At 38.8% G+C, this 18,488-nt stretch overlaps 1 protein-coding gene across 15 annotated transcripts in view; it reads left to right on the forward strand.

Annotated features, from left to right (window-relative positions):
• The window catches only part of POU2F1 (POU class 2 homeobox 1), a 112,340-nt gene that overhangs the window by 70,671 nt on the left and 23,181 nt on the right, over positions 1-18,488 (forward strand). For 10 of the 15 annotated variants that reach the window (XR_014855411.1, XM_085076480.1, XM_085076544.1 and 7 more), the window contains 5 exons: positions 624-743; positions 2,415-2,594; positions 8,405-8,531; positions 15,161-15,255; positions 17,530-17,703. Coding sequence is in view for 14 of the 15 variants with exons in the window: in XM_085076480.1 (XP_084932606.1) it covers positions 624-743; positions 2,415-2,594; positions 8,405-8,531; positions 15,161-15,255; positions 17,530-17,703 (696 nt within the window). In the remaining variant the exon portion in view is untranslated. The remainder of the gene's footprint in view (positions 1-623; positions 744-2,414; positions 2,595-8,404; positions 8,532-15,160; positions 15,256-17,529; positions 17,704-18,488) is intronic. The other 5 variants (XM_085076497.1, XM_085076554.1, XM_085076580.1 and 2 more) reach the window with 4 other exon arrangements.

Genomic DNA, 18,488 nt, shown 5'->3' on the forward strand with positions numbered 1-18,488 from the left:
GCATTTCCTCCCTCATGTCTTCACAATTTCTCCTGTTTAAAAAAAAACAGCCAAACCACAAAAATAAATCAAAATAAACTTGAATCTTTTAAAATAAAGCAATATTCAATTAAATAAATGCATTGAGTATTTAAAAGCACTGTATATATATATTTTGCTAGAGGATTTTTCAAAAAGGTTGTGTGCAAGCCAACAGTATGATGACTTAGAGGTACAGGATGGAGACAGAGAAAATGGAAACACAATCTCCTTTCCCTTGTTCCATTGTTCAGGATTTTAGGCAATGAATAATTTTAACAACCTTCTCTTTCTTTATGGTGGAAGGTAGCGTCAGCTTCAGTTGCGTGGCATAAAATGAAATGAGACCTGAAAATAACGTCAGAGAGTTCCAGGAGACCGGAGAGTCTCTTTGTTTTGTTTAAACTGCATTACCTGCAGCCGTGTTTGAGCAATCGTAGCTGAGATGGTGGGCACACAGAGCCATTGCTTAAACACACTCTTAAAATAAACCCAAGGGCTTTTTGTATGCAGATGAAAGATTTTTATTGTGCAGTGTTGAGATAGCAGTGTTACACATTAACATCTGTTTTACACTATAAAGAGTTGTATTTTTTTTTGACTAGTCTAAATCTAATGAAGAATCTGGGGACTCTCAGCAGCCAAGCCAGCCTTCCCAGCAGCCTTCAGTGCAGGCGGCCATACCCCAGACCCAGCTCATGCTGGCCGGAGGACAGATCACCGGGGTAAGAGTTACCCAGGGCTGCTGCAGTCCCACACAGCTCTCACTGAGGGGCACTGCGCTTGCCTTTAACGCAGGGAGAAACTTCACTGCAAGTGGCAACAAAATATTTTCCTAGAAAAATAAGCAGATCATAGTATTTGGGGTTTGTAACAAAGTATTTGCTTCCAAAAAATAGCGACATCAAAGAATTCTCTCCCTCTGTTCTGTGTTCGTCTTGACTCTGCAATGAAATTAAAACCTGTTGTGTGTACAAATGAGGCAGTCACTGATGTCATACAGAGGAATTTTAATTTTTTTTTTCAAGATTAAAATGAGGCATGGGAGAACAAGACTAAATCTTATAGCTGGGTGAAGAACAAAAATTAAGGGAATTGTTAATTCTTCCTCTTCTCACACTTCTTTTTAAGTAACTCTATTAGTACTTTCCTTAAGCCTGTTCAAGCCTTTTGTTTTAACCTACCGATTTTGAGGGGTTTTTAATTGCAAAGCTTTGGGAGTAAATATGAGATAATTGTTGTTTTAGATTTTCTGGTGTTTCTGAGTAGTTGTAAAGGCTTTCAGTCATTTCAAAAAGAGCAAGTTTTGTGAATGGGCCTGTTAAAGAATTTCCTTCCACATAATCAGCTTTGCAGTGTAAGAGTTAGTGTAAGTGTTAATAAGCTTAGGGCAGTTGCTCCAACAATATATTTATGATTTCAAGTGTTAGGTTAGATCATCCCTACACTTGCATGAAATGACTTCTTAATCTCAGGCTCAATTGTTAAATCTTCTCCTCTGTTAGTATGTAAATAAACATCCTATTGAGTTTTCAGTTAAGCATTTGAAAGTTTCAAAAGACACTGTTTCGATGTGTTGTTAAAACCTGGCATATTTTATTATTTTTTGTAATCTCAAAAAGTACTGGTTTGTTTTAATTCATGATTGTCTGCTGTAGTGAAACATTCAAAACTCCAGGCCTATACAGATATGGGTTGTAGTAAATATGGGCATCAAGATTCATTTACATGTAAAGGAGAGACTGCTGCCACCTGTTCCACAGAGATAATGCGTGTTTGGGAAAGGGAAGGGATGTAAAGTTGCCAACTCTATTCTATTAAAAAAAAAAAAAAAAGCAGATGGGGAGACTTGGAGAGAAACAAATGGAGCTCATGTTCTTTACTTATATCTTAGGGCATAATGGAAATGATGGAATATGGCAGGGATTCATGCTAATGTGAAGCAGCTGGGGTGTTATCAGTTTGTTCAGTAGCCATAGCCAGCATTCCTGCTTCACATTCATCTGGCTAATCACTTGCTGTTCTGCTGGGTGTAAATTTCCTTTCAAATCCTGGCAATACTGATTCTTTTCTTTTGCTTGCTACTTAATTGCTTTTTCCCCTGAAACTCCTGGTAGAGTTGTGAAGAAAACTTAGGAGCAGGGTTAGGTTCTGTAGGTTCCAGTAAGTGCAAATGTTGGCGTTTGTGCAGTTTGGTTTGTGTCAGGCCTGTGGTAGGTAGGTTCCCACTTTGTTGAGTAGCCAGCTGTCCTTCCTTAAGGCCAGAGTCCTCAGCCAGTTAATGGAGTAGTCCTAGGATTGCCTGGTTCACATAACTAGTACTGAGCTATCTAATGACTTTGTAGCTGAAGTGGCTCTTCCCATTATTAATGGCTGTGTTTTCTAATTGTTTATAGCTCACGTTGACGCCAGCCCAGCAACAGTTATTGCTCCAACAGGCGCAGGCCCAGTTGCTGGCGGCTGCAGTGCAGCACTCAGCCAGTCAGCAGCACAGCGCTGCTGGTGCCACCATCTCGGCCTCTGCTGCGACGCCGATGACGCAGATCCCTCTATCTCAGCCAATACAGATTGCACAGGTGAGCCTTGAGGCTTGAGAGGGTGGAAAACAAAAGAGGTTTGATTGATTGCACCATTCGAATAAAATCTGTCGTTCCTCGCTCAGTGAGTTTCTAGAGTTCTCGGGTGTTGTTAGTCTTTCCTCGTGCATCTTTGGATGATGAGGTTGGAGTTTGATAGTCTTAGCAAGGAATGTGTGCCAGCTGCTCCTCAGTTCCACTGGGTTTTTGAGTAGATGCTAGGTTTTCTGAATTTTCCTCCTTGTAGTTAGCTTGAGAAAGGAGAAGAAAGGGGTATGGAAAGATGCCCATAGAAATTGCACTTGTTGAGACCTGTATGGATGGGAAGTGATGCCTGTGTATCACAAAGGATCCTTGTCAGACCCAAATGGTGCTTGTTTGAAGCAAAATGATTGAGCTGAAGAATGGCAGTTTGACCTGACCCATTTCTGTGCTATGGTGGCTTGGTGTTTAATGCTCCGAGTTCAGTGACAAGGAATGGGCACTCCTGTGTGTCTGAGAAAAACATGGAGAATGAGTCTGGTGTTGGAATCTATCCAGTTTCATGATCTGGTACTAAAGATCTAATAATTCTGAGGAACTGGTTGCTGTGGATGTTCTGCTTACTAGAAGCAGCAAGGGTCCTCCTGGGTCTTCCAGGGTTGGCTTAATTCAGTGTGGAGATTGCAGTGCTACTGTCTCTATGCTTAGTGTATGTAGTGTGCAAAATCCGTAGACTTGTGGACAAGGGTAGTCAAATGTGCAGTTTAGACATCTTGAGTACTGCTATAGTAGGTGATTGTCTTGCTCATGCTGAAGTCCATCTTTCCATAGATTAAGGTTCTTGGTACATAATACCAGTTTTATTAGTCTAGCTGTGCCAAGTGTGTGGGGTATGTAATCCTCAAAGTTGCTTCTTCTTAGAGCAAACAGGTTCTTTTAGACTGTCTGATGCTTTCTGCTCAGGCTATTTTCTCTTGCATTCAACCAGGATGAAGTGTCTAAAAAGTGAACATGAGGTCTGATTAAGGACAAGAATGGAAATGTTGCAATTGTCTGTGGAGTCCATTGGTGAAATGTGCAATGCTTTACTGTGCTGGTCCTCTAGCTGAATAACAACCTGGCTGTGCTATCAGGTTTTCATTAGCTGAAGTGACGAACTTTTGTGGTGTTGGTCCAGAAGTTCTGACCTCTCTGGCTGTCCTTAGAGAGGCCAGAGTGGTGCCATCTCATGTTTAAAAGGCCAGTGCTGGTGTTGCCCACAGATTCCTCCCACTGAACCTCTTGTTGCACTGTGACAAGTCATGTCACCAAATAACACCTGTTTTAGAAGAGGATTTCACTCCACTGGCACAATGTGGAGATGACTAGAGCATGTAATATTCAAGGAAACCTGTAATTCTCAAGATCGTGTCTTAATTTTGTTAAAACTATCTGTAGGCAATAATACAAAGATTTCAAGAGGATAGGGAATGTCCTTATCAAAGATTGATGGTTATAGCTTCCCATGCGTCTGTCACAGAGTTCCCGTTTGGTGGCATGCAAGTCTTTTTATCCACATGTAAGCAATCCACAGGCCTCTTGTCTTTCTGGTGTGCAGCTTAAGATAGTGAGGTCTGCTTCACTGAAGTGTGGTGGACTAAAATTTCATATTAACAAAATCTGTACCTTGAACTTCCTGGCTTTATGTTTGTCAAATAGGCCCCCAAAGCAGTGTACACCAATGTGATGTGTGTGAGAGATGTTGCTAATCCTGGTCTCCCACTTCAGTGGGAAGCTCTCAAAATGTGTGAAGCATTTACAATTATTCATTTCCTACTGGCTTTTTCTCCAGAACTTAGAAAATCTTCAGAGAAGTGTTTGAGAGGAGTTGAAAAGATCAGGCATATGCTGTCAAATAGGAGTTTCTGAAGGGAGCATTGTCTCATTTGTGCACGTGAGTGAGATAAAGGCTCTCTGAAAAATAGTATGTGATCATGTAGTTGCCACATGCAGAACAAATTAAACTTGTACTTGTTTTCTGATGTTTCTAATTACTTAAATATTTGACTTTACAATTAATGTCTTTTAGGATAGGTTGTTTTGATACATAAATGAGCTTGGTTGAATCTTGTTAGCTGCTCCTTATGATGAAAGTGCAGGGCATAAATTGTGCAGGTGCTGGATATAATTTGAGATAGTTATGGAAAACATCTACCATCTAGGTTCATAGGTAGATAGCACCATACTTTTTTGATCCATCTCAGCAAGGATTCGTAAGCAGTGCTCAGCTTTGTTTGTGTTGCTATTGTAAACATATAGCTGATTATACAAATAGCTGAATGTTTGTTTTAATTGATGATTTTTGAATAATTGATTAACTGGCAGGTCTCTGCAGCGGGGGATTACCATATTTATTTTAATTAACTAATTGCACAAGCATGACTTCTTTAATGTGCACTGCAGTTCATGTGAGGTGTCTGCTGCAGCAGCCTGGTGAGTTGCTTGTGCTGCTCCTGGGCTGCTGCTGGATTGACACTAAACAGTTGTGTATCAACTTTTGGAGTTCTTCATAAACTTCCTTGTTGTCAGGATCTATGCTGTGTGTTTATATGATGTAAATCTCAAAATGACACAGATGCTTAAGTTAGTGCTGAAGCTGTAATTGGAAATAATGGCATTGAATTTAAAAATCTAGATTTTTTTTTTCTTTTTTTTTTTTCATTTTACAAAAAATCTTCCTCACAGCAAGACATAGCTCTTGACAGATTATTCTGCCGAGGTAGGATTTGGATTGTTTTGATCTTTTTAAATTGCTCGGCAGCACCAGAAGACATGCATGTTTCCCTGAAAGTCTTTCGGTCTTTCTATGTGCTTGTGCTAGCACACAGATTTTAACACTGAGGAAAAAAAAGATCAGTATAGGGAAACAGTGTCAGGTTTGCTCATGTGGTTGTTATTGGGAGATTTATTGTAATGGTATAATTAACTAAATAATAAAACTTTCCCAAGGTGGAAATAAAGTTGGATTTCAAATGCATTTGAGGGGCTGGTAGGGCTATTTAGGAGTGATTAGCCTTGGAGGTATCATTTTCATTTTGCATTGCAGAATTATATTTCTGTATTTAAACAAGACTTAGCCAACATACCATTTACCAAGGCAGATGCACAGAATAAGATTGCTTATATCAGTTATCCCTGAGGCCTCAATTTAAAAACAGTTTTCTCATATTAAAGTGTAAGAGCCTGATGATAAGAGCTGTCATGTCTTAGCTGGGTAGCCAGTGTTATGAATACTATAGTCTTAAATAAAAAAGCTCTCCTCCTTTGATCTTACAGATACACTGCCACTGTTACTGTGTATTCTTTCTTGCATGTAACTCCATCTCCTGTGGGGGTGCTTCAAACCATATGCTTGGTCATCTGGAGCAATTACATTTGTTTGCTTTTGGTGGGAGAGGTCCTTAACCTATCTGTTTTTCCATTGATACTTTTTTTCTTCTACAGTGTCTTCCCAACTCCTTCTTTTGTGTTTCTGTTTTTTCTCTTATCTGCCTCTATTTTCATCCTGCAGCCTCTCTTTATTTCCTTTTCTTCCACCCAGTGTTCACAACCTTAATCAGCTTGCCCAGCTCTTTCCATTTCTGCTTTTAACTCTGCATCCAGTCCTCACATCCATTCCAGTATGAGTGCCCTCTGTGCTGGAGGGTCAGCACAATCTGCACAGGTAACCAGCTGAGCATTGAAAATCAATGAATAAATGAGTGGAGATCCATGTCGGTAAGATGTTTTGGTAGCAGTTCTGACCAATGTGATATTAGGATATGAAGTCATAAGAAACGTGGAGTTCCAGGATAAAACTGGAGCAGTTATTTCTCTCTTTTCAAGAAGGAAACTGGCCTGGATTTCATAGGAATAGTTGCATTATTTCTGAAATTTTCTGGATGCAAACAATACTTTTGACTTTAAAACCACTTTTTTAAAAGCTCATGGACACTTTTTGAAATCTTACCATTCTCTTACAAAATGGAAGTTTCCATTTCTTAAAGAGCGTTGCTTGGTCAGTCCATCTGGTGTCTGTCTTATTATTACACTTCATGCTTTTGACTTAACAGGACTAAGTAGCCCAAGTGATTGATGGCCAGTGTCTGTGTAATGCAGGTTAAGTAGTCGTTTTCTTATAATGCCTGTCTATGCTCTCATAAATCAGTGGGCTCCCTGGTTTTTTTCCCTCTCTAGTCTTCCTTTCTGACATTCCCTGCCCTTTGTCACCAGCAGGAGACGGTTGCAACTTTCAAGTTACAGTTTTAACATATTTAAAACAACGTGAGGTCACAGATAACAGCATTGTGTAAGACAGAAGTTCTCCTTGTCAGTCTGTCTTGACTTCTCATCACCATCTCTGCTGCTGGCAGTGAATGGCCTTTCCCATCCCCTGGCTGAGCAGGTTGTGGGAGTGCTCAGTAACCTGCATCAGTCTGAGGAGCAGCTTAAGGAGCAGCTCTTTGTTACTCTGGCTCACTTGAACTCGAGTGTGTTTGGGGCTGTGTGAACATGAGCAGCTCCAAGCAGCCATACCAGGCACTGTTTCTGGCACCACTGCAGCTGAACAGGGTTTCCTCTGCAAACAGGTACCGGAAAAACTTCCCCAAAACAGAGCTTTGTGAGAGTCTTTTTGTCTGCTTGGTTTGGTTTGTTTAATGAGAGGTTGCAAGTGTGGGAATTATTCCATTCAGTCTTTTATCAACCTGCTTGGTGAGTATTTTGAAACAGGTTCTTCTCAGAAAGATGGAAAAATCCGACACGTGTGTTTAAATAAGTTTTCATGGATTACCACTATTATGTTGGCTGACTTCACAGTGTGCCTTTTAAATTTCAGTTGCTCTTCTTATTGTGCTGTTTGGAGATGAAAAGAAAAAGGCTAGTTGGGGAGAACAATGTTTTTAAGCAGTTCTCTGCTTTTTCATTCCCCAGCTAAATGTCAAGGTGAAGCATTTTTCTTGAAAACTCAGTTTCTCAGAGATTAACATTTTACGTTGAAGCCAGTCATTTAATTATAGAAAATTAATAGTCCTGAATGGTTTAAATACATAAAAGTAGGATTCTACAATAATGCAGTGTTTTGGATTATCCCTTTTAACCTTTAATTATATCTATTAAGCTTATGGTAATTTGTTTCAGAACTAATCAAACGTATTTACTTATTGAGTTAGCTACTTGCTGAAATTTGAACTTAACAACCAGAGTGCAAACAAGGAATCTGTAATATTTTGCTTTCCTGTAGTTGATTCAAATGGTAATTTCAGACTGGTGTTAAAAAAAAAATAGCTCCCAGCTAACATGTTTGATTGGAGCAGAGTTCCATCCTCAGAAAATAAGTTTGAGAGATCTGGGTGATGATAAGTCTAATGTATTTGAAAACTCCTGCATTTGGGGGGAAGGGAGATTGATTTCTTTGTTTGTTTTGTTTTTAAAGCAGAACAATGCTGGATATACTTTGCTGGGTTATTTAGTAAATAACTTCTGTTTGGTTTTATGAATGACAGTGAAATTCAAATTGCCATTCTAAAGGATCTTCAGTAACAGGACTTCTGCTGTGTTTGATGTCCATTTTTATCTCTAAATGTTAGAGGATAACTGGCTGATAGAAAATCTTACATTGGGAATCATTGCTGACTTAAATGTCTAACACAAAGCTCTTTCTTTTCTTTTTTCTTTTTTTTCTTTTCCTTTCTTCTTCTCTTTTTCTTTATTTTTTGTTCTTTTTGTTTGTTTGTTTGGGTTTTTTGTTTGTTTGGTTTTTGTCTTTTCTCTCTCTTTTTTTTTTTCTTTCCCCTTCCCGTTTCCTTAAGGATTTGCAGCACTTGCAGCAGCTTCAGCAGCAGAATCTCAACCTGCAACAGTTTGTGTTGGTGCATCCAACAACCAACTTGCAGCCAGCACAGTTCATCATCTCACAAACGCCGCAGGGGCAGCAGGGTAAGTGCTCCTTGCCAGAAAAGCAAATCCTACATAGCTTTTTTCAGGGGAGAAAGTGAAACTCAGGTGCTTCACAGCAATGCCCAGCCAGCTCCCAAGCAGTGTCTCCCAGGCAGCATTGCCCCCCTAGGTTTATATCCTGGCTATGAGACCACATAGTGTGGAATATCCCTTTGGCCAGGCTGGGTCAGCTCTCCTGTCTTCCAGCAGCTTCTTGTGCCTCCCAGCCTGCTTGCTGGTGGGTTGTGGGAGAAGCTGAAAAGTCTTTGACTCTGTAAATACTGCTTGGCAATAACTGAAATATCAGTGTGTTATCAACATTGTTCTCATCCAAAATCCAAACTACAGCACTGTACCAAATATTAAGAAAATTAACTCTACCTCGGTCAAAACCAGGGCAGACTGGAAAAATAGTACAAAATCAAAAGTCCTTGTGGGAGTCTGGAAAAATACTTAAGCCTAAAGAGGGTACAATGAATTTTGTCATAAAATGAAATAGTAATTAACACCTTGGGAAAAGAGCTGGAATGCTGGATTTGTGTAACAGCTCTTACAATAATATTTTGGCAATGCACTGGGTATGATTTACATGCCAAAGACAAACAAGGCAGTGGTAGGTGGTAGTGTGTCAGAGCAGTTAAGATGTTGTACAGTAGCTTTGTTCTGAGATCTGGTGTGTTCAGGCTGCAATGCATCATGGTGCTGATTGCACCCCATTTGTTGATGCCCACAGAAAACTGCATTTAGCCATGGCTTCTTATGCTGATATACTCCAATGGTCTTCTTTCCCCCCTTTCTCTTCTACATGAACTCTACTCAGTTGTTCAGGTCTGGTAATCCAAAGATTCTTGCTCAGAAGGCAAATCCTGTTATGCTTGAAGAGTCCTGCAGAGCCTGGCTGTCCCATAAAGCAGCTCTTTGCACCTCATTTTCTTCTCTTCCTTTCATTTTTTTTTTCATGCATCACTCCTTCTTACATACTATGACTTGGATAGAACTGGCTTTCCATTACTCTGAAGGGCTCTTACTGTCTGAATGCTCTCACATTTGAATAAAGGGTTAGTCAAAATTAACTTCCTTTTAATAGGACTTGATTTAGGAGAGATTTTATACCAGCACTAGTAGAAATTGGCTAAAAGGCTATTCATGGAAGCATTTAGTGATGTACTGCTTTCTTAAAATGAAGCAGAACTTGTAAACAACATACTGTAACAGAAGAAATCAAACCACTAAAATTCATTTCAAGGATTCTTTAAAATAGGTGTTTGGGTTTGGTTTTTTGGGTTTGTTTTTTTTTTAATAAATTCTTTTAAGAAAGCAGCAAGCACAAAAGCATTGTTTTGAAAAACTCATTGGTATTGATGTCTGCCTACATTTTTCAGCTAAATTCTCCTGGTTTTCTAAAATGTGCTTTATAAAAGGTGCTTTACAAAAAGGAAAACTAAGAGAAGCAAATTGTATTCATCTCCCCAAATGAGTTGTTTGCATTATAGAAAGGAAGGAAAGCTTTCATATTCATGTAAAATCTCCTGAAGTAGAGTAAGTACTAGAGGAGATTTTCATAGTACCTTTTCCAGAGGTCATCTCTGCAAAATTATTTCTTCACTACAATTTAAGACCCATATATTGCTGTCATCAGTGACGCAGTGTGTGTAGAGACATCATGTTTTACTGGTAATGTGCAGCCTGGGCAACTGAATAGCTCAAAAATGTAGGAAGATTTATATGCTGAATTCTGACCATAGGCCATTAGTGTGTGACAACCTTCCAAACTGAAATGCTTGAATGGATCTCATTTTCTTCATGAGCACTCAATGATAAAGCAACATGTATGTCATAATTCCCCTTATATCACTTTTTGATACGGCTTTTTTGCAGTATTTCATGGTTATTGTTAGAAGATCTCAAACAGTACATTATTATTTATGAGAAAGATTGAGAAACTGTGTATTTTTATTTTGTTATTTGCTGTTGCAGCTGACTTTTCCATGTTGTTCTTGTCCTATTGCTCCATTAGTCAACTTCATAAAATAATAAATATTCTGAAGAAACTGGCATAGAGTTTTCTTCAAAACCAATGGCATTCAGATTTTTTTTTTGATGCTTCATTGCTACTGCATGGAGCTTTATATATGTACACATTTAATAACATGAAAATTCAGATCTGTTTATAGATCATGTATTCTGGAAGAAATTTCTTGCTTTACAGACTACATTACATATTTTGTGTATGCCATGTAGTCATGTAAATGAGAAACACTGTTTTTAAAATGAGAAGAGTTTTGAGGGAAATAAGTGAAGAATAGTGTCTCTAAACAAGATTGTAGAAGATGTAAACATTTGGTGAAGAAAAATGTTTTACTTGAAGAGGCAAAGGGGCACAGTGAAATACAATCATCAGCAATTGTATTTAGATTCTTGAAGGGGTTGAACTTTGTGACCTGAGATCTGACTTGCAAAAAATTTAGGAAATTCAATACCTCAGTTATTAATCAACTATCAGGATGTTATTCTACTGTCTTTCTTTAACATATATGTTATAGCTCCCAGCAGCAGATAGGAAATTTTCCCCATAAATCTACTGCCATATGTCTAATGTGGTCACCTTCCTTTTCCACACGATTTCTGGCTATTTAGGGTCTTATATGAAACAAATTTTAAAGTTCCCCTTTTTCATGTCTGGTAATTGGTAGCATGATAATTGAAGTAATTGTTTCAAGCCTCAGCAGAAATGCAGAAGATTGAAGGGAAATAGAAATTTGGAACGATTTCTTATTCAGAGCAACTGTTGTTCATATTGTTGTTAGAGTTACCAGCAGGAATGTAGCACCTTGTAATGTCTTTATGCCTCTTGTATCTGTTCTTGTATCTAATAGAGCTGTCTCTGGAATAATCAATTTAACATCCCTTGCTACAATTAGAGCTGCTTCTTAAAAATATTACCCTCATCAGGTGGCTGTTCACCCTTTTACTCGTGAGATACTGCTAATAAAAATCGTATCAGTAAAAATCTGAATGGAGAGGGGAAATGATGCTGCATTTAATATAAATTAATCTTGCAAACAGAAGTTGTTAAGATCTAAGAAAAGATTGTATCACTGTCAAGGAGATTTAGAAATAGTACTTACAAAGAAAATATCCAGAAGGGCAAATGTGGAAGATAAGCTACTAATTAGCTTTAAACATTGAAACTGGGTCTACCTATCTCAAGTTATTTCTATTTATTACTAAAGACTGTCTTTATGAGTTGGTTTTTTTTTTTATTGTAAAGTTGCCTGGGATGATGATAGCAGGCCAAATCCAGTCCTGTTTTCTTCTTTTATACATGTTATACAGACTTTGAGACCTCACTCATGTGAAAGCCATTGTAATGGCTTTGTCTTGCAAGCTAACTTCCAGTGAGAGGATGAACAGCTTTGGCAGAGATAAAGCAGTCAGATTCTTACATGAAAAAATTCACTCTTTTGGGAGATCAGTTTGGGATGAATTATGTATTATGCTTCTGGGCCAACTTTTTAAAATTATGCTGAAAAAGTCTGTGCTTGAATGTTTGTTTTATCTTTTGTTTAATTTTAGATGGTAAGAACTGAACCCCAGATCAGTCCTTGGGGACTGTTGGCTGGTAGGAAGAGATTTTTGGCTTGGACCATTATACATGCTACTCTTAGACATAACAGGAAAAATCCTGAATGATGATAGATATATTTACTTTAACTATTAAAAAAAATTAAATGCCTCTAAACTACCATACTTTTGCATTGGCTGCATGGAGGCAGATAAGGATCTTTCTTTTAGAGTGTCACGTGGGTAATTTGTATGCCATATTTAATGCAGTAATGCCACTGGGCTCTTAAAAACCAGGGCAGAGGGTTAGGAATAGGACCTCTGTAAAGTATACAACTACAATAGCAGCTTTTATAGGTTCAAAAAAATCATGTGGGTTGGAAGGGACCTCTAGAGACCAGGTGGTATTGTTCAAAGCAGGTCCAATTACAGCAGGGTGTTCAGTGCCTCAGCCAGTTGAATTGAACGAGTCCAAGGATGGAGTTGCTGCAACCTTTTTAAGTGCCTGTCCCAACAGTTGACTGCTGCCATGTTAAAAAATAAAAAGCAGCTGTTTTCCTATATCTACTTGGAATTTTCCATGTTCTAGTATCCATTCCATCTTACTACAGTGTATCCTCAAGAAGAGTCCATTTCTGTCTCACCTTAGTCTTCTCATCAGGCTGAGCAAACCAGCTCCCTTACCTGTTCCAGCCTGCTAGCCACCCTGGTGGGCCATGAGTGTACAAAATCCAGGATGTCCTTGTGCCTTGGACTGGGAAACCCAAGGCTGGCAGCAGGACTGCAGCTGTGGTGTCACAAGTGCCAAATGAAGGGGGGAGAAGCACAGCCCTTGACCTGCTGGCTGCACTCCTGTGAGTACAGCCCAGATGTGGTTGGCTGTGTTTTGAAAGGGCACACTGGCAGCTCATGTTCATCAGATTGTCCTCCAGGAGCCCCAGGACTTTTTTCTGTGGGACTTCTTTCCAGCCAGCCAGTGCCCACCCTGTATTGCTGCACAGGGTTATTCCAGCTCTCACACAGAACATTTTACTTCAGATAATTACTTCAGACCATATGAGTGAGAAAAAAATTAGGAAGAGCATAGTCATCTTGTGCTCTTTAGCAAAATTGTTAATGCCAGAAAAACATCCTCTGGGATTTCTCTGGGGACAAAAAGTCACAAAAGGACAGCCCTAATTACTCTGATTGCAGTCGTAAGACAAGTCAGTAACTTGTAATCGATAGTGTTACCAGCAGACTAGAACTCAAATGTCATCACTGTCAGCTGCCTGGTTTTTTTTGTTTCATTGTTGGTCAGCCACTCTGCAGTGACAGTGTGATGGGTTTGCCCCTTTCTATTTCAAGCTGTCAGTTTAAAATTCCCTGAATGAAGGTCAAAAACTCTTCACTCAGAGGTGAATGTTCACTAATTAATATTTAGATTTGGGCAGCTAAATTAATCTTTCAAGTGAACAAATATTTGTGTTGTAAAAAGCCCTGTGTAGCTGTAGTAGGTGGCTGTATTGGAAGTTCCTTGAGCAGCTCTGTTCCCTCGCTGTGGCTTTTCAAAAACACAGCTGGAACACATTGATTATGTGGTGCAAAGCAAATTTATGTCGTTGTCTGTGCTGTGCTATTATGTTGCATAAGCAGCTGGCTATATTCTCCAGGTTCTGAGTATTTTGATAGCAACACATTCTGAGCTCCTTGTTAAACAAAAATCGAGTATCACTGTCAGAAGATAGTTCTTCTGTACTTGTGCATCCCTTACTGAGGATAGGTTTTCTCCTTCTTAACCATCTCTTAATCCCTCTTTTCATGTCTCTTATGGTCTTAACCTTGCATGAAACATTCCATTTTTACTCAGGATTTATCACATCCTAAATTCTGTTTCCTCTACCTTTATTCTGCTAAGAGGTAGATCAGGCAGCTGATGATGTTGAATTTAAGTGGTGCATAGTTGGTGGTGACATAGCAGTCCATCTCTTGTTGTCATTCCCCCCTGGTTTTAGGGACTAGGTATATTGAAGTCTAAGTTTAATTAGTCAGGTTCTTAAATTATTATAGTGGAATTTAATAGTTGTAGCCAGGATATACCTAAAAAATAACAGTTAATATTTTTCACAATAAAACTGAGGGATTTGACTAACTGGGTATATTTTTGTCAAGATTCTAGCCCTTAAAAATATATGCATTTTTGTATTAGAAATTCAAAAAAAGATATCTTCTAGTTAAAATATTTAGATGCAAGCATGTATCTTAGTTTCCTCAGAGATTTAATAAACCATACAAAGAGAGGACTATAAGAGAATTTATTTTTAGATTGACAGCATATGATACATATTGGTTCTATCATTTGCAACTGTTCTTTGATGTTGCCACCTTTTCATAGTCACAGGATTTTCCTATATTCAGTGTAGTGTTTATTCTTTTTGTTAAAATTGAGAAGTGTTCTTACCTAAACTTCCATTCCAATTACTTTTCCAAAAGATTCCTGCTTCATTTGACCCGGGAGGAAGTTGTCTAGGCTTGTGTCTTCTGGTGTGATCTGCTTAAGTTTGCCAGAAAGTGTCCTTCTTGTTAGGCAGCTGGCATATGGTGATTTGGAGGGGAAGGAGGGTGAGCAAGAAGCCAAATTTGTGGGTTTGTTTAATATTCAGTTGTTGAATTTGATCTCATTGGTGCTCAGTATTTTTATATGGCTCTGCAATTCTTGGTCTGCTGTTGTTTACCAGAAAAGGTATATCCAAAATCTGCTTGCTGAAAGCAGCAATAAATGATTCCTGCACACAGAACTGGGATGCCCTGCATCATTACCAATTCTTTCTGCAGAGGAGACTTACTCACACTTCTCCCTCTTACCCTTCTGTCACCTTCTGTCACCACTTACACTTCAGGAAAATGCAAGGGGATTTTGGACTGAAAACTCCCAAGTCTGAAGATATCTATGCAGGGATGAAATGAAAGCTCACATCTCAATTTATTTTGTATCTTTCCATCATTTGGCAAGAGCCTTGTTTTACCTCATTTCACGTTTTGGTGTTTTTAAATGACAAACCAAACCCACACTTTTCTCTCTGCAGGTCTCCTGCAAGCGCAGAATCTCTTAACGCAACTACCTCAGCAAAGCCAAGCCAACCTCCTGCAGTCTCAGCCAAGCATCACCCTTGCCTCGCAGGTCAGGCTTATTCCTACATTTCATCAGTTGCTTTGAGGGGATTTAAACTATGGCAAGTGAATGCACCCTTTGTATTAGTTACGTGAATAGATGTTGTAGCTATAGTAGCGAATTTGTCTTTCTAGATAGTTCAGGTTTGTAGCTCCCACCCCAATGTGCCTCTTCAGGTTTTAACCTTCTAAAGTGGGGTTTTTAGCTGGAAATTTTCATGATTGATATCTTGAGTTAATGGCACTAGAGCATCGTTTGATTTCCTGTAAGGTTTTGTTGGGCAATCTACAAATTTGTGAAATTCAGAGAAGCAAGCTGTGGGCTGCCTAAAAAGCTCAAAAAGGGGATTACTGACAAGTATCTTTCTGAAAATTGCAGTGGTAATCTATCTTTATTTTCATATAGTTATTTTGCTATCACTGCTAAGTCATTGCCTGTCTTACCAGTTACCATCTGTGAAAGTGAAGAGGTTGTTAGAAATGAAGTATTAGAATATTCTGATAGATGTATATTAAAATATTAGAGCTCTATGATTAAGCTTTCGGGCTGTAAGAAAAGCAATTTTAAGGTTGCATGTGCCTGTAAATTTAGTTGTGCTTGGCTCTGGGTTTTACTGTGCAGTTTAGTTTCGTGACTGCATGCTGTTTCACAAATACCATGTAATATCACACAGTATCTTCCTGCCAACTGGGGTACATATAAGAATTTTCTAGTCTGCAATAAGGTGCCTGAGTCTATCAGAGTCTTAGAAAACTACATTTTCTATTATACCACCTCTAGTATTTTTCATGCACCATGTGGAAAATGGAATTTGTCTCACCTCTAGTTCCTACCTCAGCTAGCAGCATGATTCCCCACTAAAGATTATTCTTGGATTTAAAAAAAAATTATAACTACTAAGAAAGAATAAATTATGTAAAGTGGGTGAAATCAGTGAAGACATATTGCAGTAATTACCCACTATGATTAATGTAAATTAAAAAATATTAAAAACCCGTAAGTGTGACACATGTATCTGCAATCCTAGAAAGATCATCTATGATTACATTATTTCTCAAGTAATGGAATTATAGATCTTGACCTCCCTCTACCATCTGCTGTGCGCTGCAAAACACTGCACTAACCCAGGAGGAAAACAACATAAGGAGTTATGTAAAGACTGGGTTATATGTAGGCCATTTCTTTTAGAAGAGTCTTTTCTGAACCTTTGCATAGACTTTGCATAATACTGTAGTGCTGCCTGGACTTGAGACTGTTCTTATTTGCCCTGAAGGAGTGCAGAGTTTCAGAACTGGGCATAGGACATAGAGGCGTGAAATCACCTTTACTGAAGAGCCACAGCTAAACTGAATAGAATTTAACTGGAGTAAATGATTTGTCTCTGCATCTCAGCTCATCATGGTGTGTAAGAAGGTAGAGCTATGCACTCAAAATGTGTTCTTGTTGCACATGAAGCCTGAACTGTGCAATACCAGATCTAAATATATTTTGTTCACCTGTGAACATTTTCCAAGATGCTAATTTTTTTCAGATACTTATTGTTGGTGCACAGCAAAATACTCTAGTAGGCCAGTGTTCAGGAATAGTGAACCTTCCATGGACTTCCTGGAAAATTACCCTTTATATAGAAGAAAAGTGTGCCCTAAAATGAATTCTTTTCTGCAAATTGCCTAATTTCTTGTATCCACCAGTATGTTCATTCTTATTGTTGCAACTATCAACACAAGGGTTAGAGGTCACTCAAGTTTTTCCTTGCTGAAAAGTTGAGTCAGTCACAAGAGATGGCATTGGAGGAAACTTGCCATGTTTGCTGCATCAGTACGTGCTCACTCCTCCAGGAGTATATAGGAGACTTGAATCTTTTGGGCAGATGACAATCTGCCACATCACACAACCAGTAGATCCAATTTTCAAGTTATTAAAAAGGGATGAATGCCAGGGTGTCTATAAGTGATAGAAGGATATCAAGTAGAGGTGTGTTCAGCCTTTCTTTGAGCAGCTTCTGCAGCAAGTGAAAGTTGTTGGTTACCATTGAACATCTCTTACTTTTCTTTAATTGGTTATAACAGAGCCTTTAAAAGGCTGCTGTACTATTACAGTTTTCTGGATTGTGTTTGCTCGTTCTGGAGAGGAATATAAATAAACTGGAGGAACTTCCAGATTGCAGGAAATGTCTGTTTCATTGACCTTTCTCCCAAGAACATCACATCCCTTTTTTGACTTTAATTTTTGTTGATTACCCTCCTAAGCCTGATTTCCATCTTTTCCTTGCTGTCTCAATAGCCAGCAACCCCAACACGCACAATAGCAGCGACCCCCATTCAGCCACTTCCACAGAGCCAGTCAACACCAAAGCGAATCGACACTCCCAGCTTGGAGGAGCCCAGTGACCTTGAGGAGCTTGAGCAGTTTGCCAAGACTTTCAAACAAAGACGGATCAAACTTGGATTCACTCAGGTGAGACTGCGTACCTTAGTGCCTGCCAGTGTGGAACCTGAGGTCTCATCTTTCAAGTCTGGAGGGAGACTACAATTCCATCATTTCCTAGGAGAACCTGCTTAAATAGGGTTATGCTCTGGCCTTTATGTAGGGGATTTCTAAGAAATAACAGAAAAAGCCATACATCCATCTTACTTCCCTGTTGGTTTTAAAGCATAGCCATTTTCCCAGCAGGGGAAAACGTGCATTTACCAGCTCCAGATGTCATTGCATGTGCACTATTCATTCTATAGGATGTGACATGAATGGGACAAAGCACTTTAAAGCTGCCTTCAGAAGTACAAAGTTCCAAAAATCATACAGTACAATTAACTGCTCTGTGTGTTTAAAAAGTGTATCACATCTGTGCAGTTGCTTTGGATGTCAAAGGGTTTTTATCTCTCAAGAGTATTTTCCTATTAAACATCAATGATTTCTGTATTTAATTCTTTTGCTAAGGTTCCTAAACAAAACCTGAAAGGACTGTTACCTTTGAAGTTTTCTCCTTACAAGGGTGAACTGGAGTTGTGGTTTGTTTTGGTTTGTTTAAAAGCTCAGAAATACCCGTAGAGCAGAAGAAAAGTAATCTTGAACATAGTGGAAGTGGTTGAATGAAGAGTACAATTAAAAGTACAAAGTGCATTCATATGTTCCATTATTCTTTTGAAAGGAACTTGGTTCCGAGAGTCCTTTCTTATTAATATCAAAATTAATTTTTTCCCCTGCAAAATTAAAATATCTCTCCAGGTAAACAATTCATTTTG

The sequence above is a fragment of the Lichenostomus cassidix genome, chromosome 1 (genome assembly GCF_008360975.1).
Source record: "Lichenostomus cassidix isolate B80296 chromosome 1, HeHo_3.0, whole genome shotgun sequence".
In the NCBI taxonomy this organism is placed as follows: domain Eukaryota; kingdom Metazoa; phylum Chordata; class Aves; order Passeriformes; family Meliphagidae; genus Lichenostomus; species Lichenostomus cassidix.